At 52.9% G+C, this 9308-nt stretch overlaps 1 protein-coding gene across 1 annotated transcript; it reads right to left on the bottom strand.

The window, feature by feature from the left end:
- Window positions 1-326: 326 nt before the first annotated feature.
- On the bottom strand, window positions 327-6232 carry PROX2 (prospero homeobox 2). Its single transcript, XM_033515382.1, has 4 exons — window positions 4442-6232; window positions 3815-3922; window positions 3162-3356; window positions 327-3061 (listed from the first exon to the last, which is right to left on the bottom strand). Exons 1-4 carry the CDS (start codon window positions 6146-6148, stop codon window positions 2876-2878), a joined length of 2196 nt encoding a protein of 731 aa, XP_033371273.1. The 5' UTR covers window positions 6149-6232; the 3' UTR covers window positions 327-2875.
- Between the last annotated feature and the right edge of the window lie 3076 nt (window positions 6233-9308).

Consider the following 9308-nt stretch of genomic DNA (forward strand, 5'->3'; position numbering starts at 1 on the left):
GTGGCCCTGGAGGTGGCAGCTGCACCCCAGGCTCCCCAGACAGGATCTCTGATTACAGGAGAACCATAGGGTGACAAAAAGGTGGGTAATGCCACCTCTCCATCTCTGACACTTCTGTGGTCTCTGTCACACTTGGCTGAAGGTAAACGGGTTAAAAAGCTGACAAAGAAGATGCCAGCCAATACAAGTTCCCTGTGATCTTGAGTCCTTTGCAGAGTCTCTCTAGCCATGCTGGGGGGCTTTTTGGTTGTTTTGGTGTTGTTTGGTGTGGGGGAGGTTGGGGGGAGGGTTCAGATGTTTTTTTGTCTGTTTTGGGGTTTCTTGGATTTGTTTCTCTATGTCTTCTTTGTCATATTGAAAATCTACATGGGCAGAATTGAACCCATGGATACAAGTAGTGAGACCTCATCACAAGCAAAGGATAGCTGATGCCAGATGCTGTTTGTCATGGTCATACTGGCCCACATTTCACAAAAACCAGTGTAATACACAGCTCTCTAGTTCCTACTTGTAATTATATGGTAAGCATTGGAGCAAAATATACTGCTGCAAATAGTCTAGTCCTGTTAAATGTCTTTATTAATGATCAGGTTGTAGAGTCCCTCTTTACTTGGAGATACCTAAAACCCCTCTGACACAGTCCTGGGCAACCATCTCTCAATGGCCATGCTAGAGCAGGGGGTTTGACAAGATGACCTCCAGACGTCTCCTACAACCTCAGCCACTGCATGACTCTGATTTGGGGCACTGTCTTGTCCTCTGTCCCCCACCTGCTGTTTTACTGACACTCACAGGTTTGCATGTTACCACAGGAAGCAAGAAACTGCTACCCCTACCAGGAGCTCTGTATAAAAAAGCTTTGTTTCAGCAGGATGTCTCCAGTAAACCTGTCCCTTATGTTGTCTGATTATTCAGCTACAGACAGATGAATTTGCTGACCCTTCCCTGAGCCAGGCCATCGTTTCACTTTCCAGCAGTTTTGGTTTTGCCTATCCAAAGCATTACTTAAGGTCTGAAGCCATTATTGCCTGCAGGAATGGCACATTCATGGTACCAGCAGCAGCATTTATCCAATGTTTGTACATGTGAGTCCAGCACCCATAAGCTTTGGGATATGTCTCTGTCTGCCCCCAGCTCCCCTTCCTGATCCTCACAAGCTGCACTTCAGAGCAGACTAATCATAGGCATTGGGGTGAGGGGTCAGGTTTAAAGGAGGTGGTGTTGGTTAGTGTGTCCTGCTTGATCCCACAGAGATGCTGGCAGGAGGACTGCCCTTTTGCTGAGTGTTATTTTTTCCTAACAAATAGCAAGAAATTCTTAGGATAACTCTTTAGAACAGACATTATCAAATAGGTCTATAGAGATGGATAGGGGTGACTTAAATAATGTGTTTATTTAAAAAGGAATCAAATAAATTTGGTGTTGGGGTTGTAAAATATACAAAATTGGGGAAATAAAAATACAAAAAGAAACAGGAAATCTGTGTGGCCACGCTCATGATGGGGGGAACCACTGCCCCTATTTCAGAGCTTACCATTGTGTCCTGATGTTACCACTTCTTTACTCCTGTAGATGCAGTGCCTGTGGATCACCCCATGTGCTCATCTGATGCTGGAGCTGTGATTCTCCTCTCAAGAGTCACTTGCTGCACTCTAATACTAGCTGACACCTTACAGCACTCCCAAAATTATTTTGGCCTTTTCCCAGTCTTCTTCTCCCTGAGGGTTTTGCATGGGTATGTTGTTGCTCATCATTGCCCTCCCAGTGCCCTCGTGCCATGCTTCTGTCAGGACTCCCTCCTCTTCCTTTTCCCTTCCACTGCCACCTCTGTCAGGATTAGAGAGCCCTTAACACAAAGCTCCATGTTCCATCAGGGAGAAAAGCAGTCATTAAGCCTTGGCCACAGGATAAAGAAACCTCCTTTACAACCCTTACAGTAATGGAGTTGTAGATGTCAAGGCCCAGCTCTTCCCCAGCTTGTGTTAAACCTGCAGGGACTGATGGATCCCAAATAACGTTCTCCTCTCTCACCAAGGTCAGGGTGCAGAACAGAGATTCATGGGGCAGTTTTGCCAGCAGGAACAGGGTGAAAGGAAAAATGTGTGGGTGTTTAACATGGAGTTATCCTCCCAGGTGATGGGCTGATGGAGGCTCTTTGGAGTGCCAAGCAGTGCTGGCTGTGCACCCTGCTCTCCTCCAGCATCCCAGAGAACACTGCTGGGGAGCACACACTTGCTTGGCTACAGCACACAGCTGCATGGGGAGGGTCTTGTCTAACAGCACAGGGGAGGTGGAGGAGAGTGTTGTTCTTGCTGGCTACAACATCATTTTTACATATCCCAGACAGGAACAACTATCCCCATGGAGTGCTTGAAATGCTGGAATTCACCAGCTGTTTTCTTTGGACACTGGTGTGTTGTATCTGGACAGAAACTGAGTCATGCTTTTTGGACTCCGCACATCCGCTAGTCTGCTGTGCCAAGGAAACTTTGCCCACTACTAGGACCTCTTCCTGTTTTATAAACAGCAAGGCTGTTTGCCCTGGTTTATGACCCTCTGGAAGAGAGAATGAGGACAGCTCAGCCAGGGTCATGGGGAGAGCTGGGCCAGGGCAACTTCTCAGGCTCCAGCCTGATGGCTTTGTCTCTATCCCTCCCTTCTGGAGGTCCCCACCAGTTCTGAGCAGCAGAATAAAACACACAGCATAAAACTCCAGCATGAGGCAAGTGATAGGCCTTACCTAAGAAGCTGTCTTACAGAGAGGCATAGCCCTCAGAGAGAGAATACCCCAAACAACAGGTACTGTACAGCGTGCCCATGAGGTGCTTAGCACATGGTGGCTGCACATACAACCCAGGGCTGCTTTCACAAAGGCTCAGCTGTGGAGCAGTTCCTGGGAGCAGCCAGCAGCTTTGAACCCTTCTGGGACATCACTGTCCAGTTTGGAAATGATTTTGTAAATGGGTTTCTTCCAGGAGGGGTCGGCATCCTTGCCTGCCCTGACGGCGCTGAAGAACTCCTGCAGTGTCAGGCTGGCCACCTCCAGGAACCGCCCTGGCACCTGCAGCGAGACAGGCATCAGCCAGTGACACCACCAGGGCATGGTTCCTCCTTACCCCTGCAAACACCACCACCCCCTTCCCCCAGATCCCTCTGCTCACCTCGAAGTCATTCCCCTTGTTATAGTGCATGTTGAGGGCACGGAAGAGCTCTGAGTCCCGGGAGACCTGGAGAGTGCAAGCGTCCACAACACCCTCCAGCAGGGCCTGCCGGGCAAACTTCTCCACCTGGATGTAGTAAAACTCACGGAAGTTGCTGAACCACTTGATGAGCTGGGAGGTGATGCAGCGGCTGAACTGGTGGGAGGAGAGACAGAGGATGGTGTTATGCCAGCTTGGATCCTCCCTTCCCACGAGCCCCTGCAAACCCAGCCAAGCACTGCTGGACTGGCCCAAACCCAGCCCTGCCCCAAGGCTGCAAAAGCACCAGCTGGGGTAATGACATCAGGGTGTCTGAGGTGTTCTCCACACCGAGATTTGGATCCCAGCTGCCCTGCAGTGAGAAGGCACACTTATGGTGTGCTTTAATCTGAATACCTCGATTGCACAGTGAAGAGCTGACAGCCCAGCTCTGCCACAGCCCTGTGCACCTGCTCCTGGGCAGCCCATGCTGAAATAGGTGCTATACCCCATCTCCTGCCAGCAAGAGACAGGGACACGAGAGCAGCCCTTTCCTCATGGTTCCCCAGGGAGGCAGGATAGGTACCACACCACATAGGAGCCCTACCCAGCACCAGCTCTGGCTGCTCTTTTACCTGCACATCAAGGAAGTAAGTCTTCAGCAGAGTGGAGCTGGGGTAGCGGGTGAAGAAAAACATCAGCTTGGCTTTCTTCAGGTGCCCGGGGGTCAGCGCCTCCTGCATCTGCCTTGGGGTCAAGGAAAGGCTACGCGTAGCAAACCCCGAGCTTGGCATGTTCCCGAGCACCACCCCAGACACATACATGCCCAGTGCCCACAATAGCCCCTCATGGCCTCTCAGTGGGGCAGAGGGGGCTTATCCTTGGCTGCCACTGGTTTTTCCCTTGAGAATCCCTGAGGAAGCTAATGCTCCCCAAAGCACTTCCCAGTCTTGTGAGAACCAGGATTTCCATGAGACACCTGTTGATTAGTTTAGGATAACAGGACCCCCAGTGTGGCCCAAGAGCAGGCTTGGTAGCTCCTGGCTTATACTCACAGCTATGCTACAGCATCTGACCAATCCTGAGGAGTGGCAGTGCCCCGCTATAGCTTAGGACTCCTTTCCTGTCCACACCTTTCTATCCCCCTATGGAGAAGCAGGGACCTTGGCCTTGCAGAGACTGGTAGGGACAGTGCCAAGCTGTGGCTCCAAAGGACAAGGGGAGCACATTCCCAGGGACCTGTAGCTGCCCCCAAAGGATATATGGGTCGAGGCAAAGGGCACTCTGTCATTTGCAGCTGGCAGCTCACTGTGGCCATCCCTGCCAGCCGGGAGTAGTGCCAGGCTCTCCATGTTGGCAGGGCTCAGGGGCAGGGGATGGTGCTGCTGCTGTCTCACAGTCGATGACCTCAGTTTAATGGTTCCCCAGTGCAAGTTGAGGGGCTCTGGACAATCCCTCTCCAGAGCAGATGGGCTCTCATGGGAGTCGCTGCGCCAGGGGTTGTGCTGGCTGTAGCCCAACAGCTGGCTCAGCAGCTGGCTGTGCTGGGCAGGGGTGGCCAAGCCCAGTGAATAACCCATGCTGGGTACCTGAGAGGATTTTTTGACACCCTTTGAACTGAAGGAACTAGCATAAGAGCCCGGGCTCTTCCCCAAAGCTCCTGGCAGGACCTCAGCTTGGAGTGAGTCCAGGGAGCCTGGTGCATTCATGGGAGACGGCTTAGCAAGTGGCTTTCTGCATTTCCCACCAGCAGAATACTCTCTCCTGGCATCTGGCCCCAGCATCGGAAGACTGTGGTGCTGCTTCTGGATGTGTCTGTCTGCCTTCGGCCAGACAGCCTTCAGGACGGTGTCCACTACCTGGGATGTCACCACAGCAAGCTCGTGCTTCAGTGCCTGTGAGAGTACCCTCACCACTGAGGGCAGGCCACCTGTGTCACCTCTGTCCTCAGCCTCCTCCAGCCCACTCAGGACACGCCTCCTGAGAGGCGCTTTGTGTGGGTTGCTGGTGGCAGTAGCACTGTCCTTGTTCAGTCTGTCTTCTGGCTTTCCAGGCAGTGGCTGTACTTTCTCAGACTCTTCCTGGATTTGGGGAGCATCCTCAGAGTCACAGACTTGGTAGAACTTCTCCTGAAGCCACCTCAACTGCTGCTCTAAAAAGCAGAGCTGCTCCTTCAGCTGCTGACAGCCCTTGGCATGGGAAGTTTCCCCTGTGGGAGCCACTCGTCCCGCTGCCCCCTCGCCCTGCTGGGGCACCCTTGGCTTTCTCTTGCTCTCCTGGGACATCTCACCACCCCTTTCCCTCTCATGCCTAAAAGCTGCTTTTGAGCTCGTGTCAAATGCCTGAGGGGCTGGTGGGAGGTTCATGCCCTGGATGATGCTCTCCACCCTGGCCCGTTTGGCTCGTAAGTGCTGGTCGCAGAGCTGCTCCCGTGGCTGCTGGTTGGAGAGCTGGTCACCAGCACAGGGCACAGGAGCCAGGGCACGGGTCCTGGGGAAAGCCATGGCTTGTGCTTCTTCTTCAGGACTTGCACCACATTTGTACTCATGAGGCAGGGCCACTGCCTGAGAGGAAGGGAAAGGGATGGTGGGATCCAGGTTCTTGGCAGCCATTGTGCGGCTGAGGAACTGTGGCATCAGAGATGCATTGGGGGAAGGCAAGAGAGAGTCAGTCTGGAAACAGGGTTCCAATTTCAGCCCCCGGCCATGCCCTAAAGTGACACAGTCTCTGTCCTGCTCAAAGCCAGTCCTGCTGTCCATTGTATCTTCTTCCTGCCTGGACAGACTGGCAGGCTTCCCAGATGTTTGATGTTTCAGCCTGTTATTGGTGTGGAACTGGAGAAAGAGCAAGAAACAGGACCTCATACAGCAGTTTTTGAAGCACAGGGACAGAGGTTTTTTTTCTCCCAGATTTCCATGGCATCCCTGCTCCCCTGCAAAAATAATTTCACCAGGAAATGACCCAGGCATAAACCTCCAGGCACTGCAAAACCTGTGAGCAGACTGTCAGATGTCACACAACAGCAGCAAAGCCCAGGGCACCGCCACACCTCCCACCTACCAGCCAGCTATTCATCGTGCCCAGAGTAATTTCACCTGCTTTTGGGCAGTGCCTGGCAGCACAGACTTCCCACAACACCAGCTGCACCTACACAAGAGGCATTTGGGGAAACTGCCCTCGGGGCTGGTGGGCTCAGGTATGAGGTCAGGGAGCACCAGGCAGAGCCCTCTGCCACACACACCTGGGCAAAGAGGTGGGCTTGGGTGCTCCTGGGTGTTGGCAGAGCACAGAAGAGCATCTGCATCCCTGGTGAAGGTATTCACGGCACACAGGCAGCTAGGCCATGGGCACTGCCACTTGTGCTGGCCCCAGCTCCTGCCAGCAGAGCATGGGGATGGGTGGCAGCACCTGGGGGCTGCACCTGCACAAACAGGCTGGTGGAGGAAGGCACAGAGAGGGGAAAAGTGCAATGAGACCTGCTGTGAGCAGGACACACTGAGAAGTTCAGGCTAACACGACATGGGGTTCCTAAGTGCTTGGCAAAACACTGAATAAAAGAAATGAGGATGGGGATTATCAGGGGAGAGAAAAAATACCGAGCCAGCAGCCCTAGGCTTAAAACTGTCATGCTGGCTCCAAGCAGGGATCCACCCCCTCCACTCATTCCCCGGTTACACAGCTTTGCAAAAGAAGGTGTAAAACATTGTATCCTGGGTAATTACACAGTAATCGTCCCTGTGGGATGTTTCTTCCTTATCCACAATAATTAGCAGTGGCTTTGCGCTACTAAATTAGGACAGCTCTTGTCTTTTCCAGGGACATTTAAAGTCTGAGATTCTTTTGCTATTCCCAGAAATGCCTGAGTGTTTTTAACACCATCAGTCTCCTGTCCCTGTTACTGTACCATGCCAAGTCTTCCAGGCAGCGTAGAAAATGGGTTTCTTCTCAGTGGTTTTTAGAAGGTTGCCTTTCTTCAAACACCCCTGAATTCCAGGCAGGTGTCTGGGAGAGCTCTACCTTTTGCAGAGCCATAGTCTTGACAAACCAAGTATTTTCTGGATTATCTGACACCACATGTTGATCTGTGTTGTCTCCCCACCTGTCCTGACCATAAGGGTTTCATTTTCCCAAGAGTTTGGTGTAGGGGTCATTCAAACTGTTCCATTTATCCACAGCCAGCACAAGGCCAGGGTGCCAGCAGGTCTCCACATCATGCCTTGCCCTTGTGTTACAAGCTTCACCATTGCCTGCAGCTGCCTCTCAGCCTGCCATCTGCACCCAACAAAGTCACACAGCAAACACACTGCATCCATCCACCCTTAATCCTTTCCTCAGTGGTGTGGTCCTGCAACCTCACTTTTTTTCTACAGAAACACCTTCTTTTGAAACTTGCTCACAGTTTCTTTCATCTGCTGTGCTCAACAGCAAGGTCAGGAGCTTACCTGTCCCCTGTGCTGAGGCTTCCCAGCCCTCTGGAACCTGGATGATACACCTCCTTTAGGGAGATCAACCCTGAGCTGGCAAGGTGACCTCCACTTGCTTAAGGTTTCCAGCACCACTATCTTTCTTCTGGAGCTTTGGAGGGAGGGAGCAGACCCTCCTGTCCCAGGCCACGGCAGCTCGTTCTGGGTGGCCTTGACTCCCCGCTACAGCATCCCCGGCACCGCAGGACCAGAAGGTGCTGCCCTAAGCAAACTCCTCCTGCTGATGCAGCTCTTTCCCCACAAAGTTAACAGGTGCATGCTCTTACTGGCAGCTTTCACTAGTGCCGCCCTCCAGAACACTGAAAAGCAGCCGAGACTCCTCTTACCTCAAGAAAAAGACAGGAACGAAATGGAGATGCTCAGAAGAGGAGGTCAGCGTGCATTCTCCAAAACTGAAGCCACCCCACATGGGCTACCTGCGTGCTCCTCGGTGGGACAGCCGTGCACGGAGCAGCATGCCATCCCTCCAGACGGCAATTTCCCCCAGAGCCTTCCCCAGCCGCCACATCCCTCTGTGTTGCGGCTGCGGGCAGCCCCCGGGGCGCGGGGTACCGGCGGGCGGGCCCCGGGAACGCGGGATGCCGCAGAGGCAGCGCTGCGCGTCCTCCCGCTGCGCCCAGGGCCTTTAAAGAGGGAGTGGGGAGGCCGGAGGCAGCCAACCAGCTGGGAACGACTCCTGAATATGCAGATGGACATCCAGGAGGTCAGGTCCAACACCAGCATCCAGCCACCTTCCCTGCTGTCTCCCACACTCACCGCCCCTGGAGCCAGACAGGCAAGGGCTATCAGGTGCCGAGTTGCCGGCTGCCCAGGTGGGAAGAGGCCCGCAAGAGCAATTTTTCCCCGGAATTTGGCCGGAAACCCCATTCAGGACCCAGGATGGTGAACTGTTGGTGAGACAATGCAAATACACCAGGCTGACAAGCGGTGCCACAGGCAAGGAAGGAGCTGGCCCAGATCCTACCAGCTAGCCATCTTCCACGGAAAGCGGCCAGGTGTTTCTGATGTCCCACACCGTGGGACACGGTGGGAACACAGAGGCATTTTGGCTGTCCTGGAGGTCTGCAGCATAGGACATGGCTAAGAAATGGGACATGCAGCAACACATAGTCCCTTGCTTATTGCAGGGTGCTTTAGAGACAGCACCGGAAGAGCTCACACCACTCCCAGCTGAGCACATCCTGACCCCAGCCCCAGGACAAACCTACCCGCCCCAGCAGCACATGTGCTTGTCAGACACTTCTCATGCAGGAGGTGTGGATGGGTGGGCAAAGTCTAGCCATGCATGACGCTCCTGGGGCTTCATCTGCTTTGCTTCCACATGTTTACTGAGCATGGCAGTGCCTATTGTATTCATTGAGTAGGCAGGAGGCTGTGGTTAAAAGCAGTTGACATCAGGTGGTCAATGTTGTTCAAGCATATTAGCCTCTGAAAGATCACAGAGAAATCCCTGGCAGAGAGCCTTTCTGGCTTGCTTACCTTCTATTAGAGCAGTCAGCTAATCCTCAAAGCCTCAGAGACTATCCCCTGTTGATTTTTATTCAACCTCTTTCCTTTGAAAACGATCTCATATTTTGAGGCTTGCAGTTTACTGTTCATATATTATTAAGCAGTGGCTAAATTAAGCACATGTGCATAACCCAAA

The sequence above is a fragment of the Parus major genome, chromosome 5 (assembly GCF_001522545.3).
Source record: "Parus major isolate Abel chromosome 5, Parus_major1.1, whole genome shotgun sequence".
In the NCBI taxonomy this organism is placed as follows: domain Eukaryota; kingdom Metazoa; phylum Chordata; class Aves; order Passeriformes; family Paridae; genus Parus; species Parus major.

Bases quoted from the DNA above. Each gene is read 5' to 3' on its own strand.
- PROX2 (XM_033515382.1), bottom strand. From the start codon at position 6,148: ATGCCTGGGTCATTTCCTGGTGAAATTATTTTTGCAGGGGAGCAGGGA. The intron at 3,923-4,441 runs ATATCCTTTGGG...ACCCCAAGGCAG, and splicing joins TGCCCTTTGCCTCGACCCAT to ATGCAGGAGGCGCTGACCCC. The intron at 3,062-3,161 runs GTGAGCAGAGGG...GTCTCGCTGCAG, and splicing joins ACAAGGGGAATGACTTCGAG to GTGCCAGGGCGGTTCCTGGA.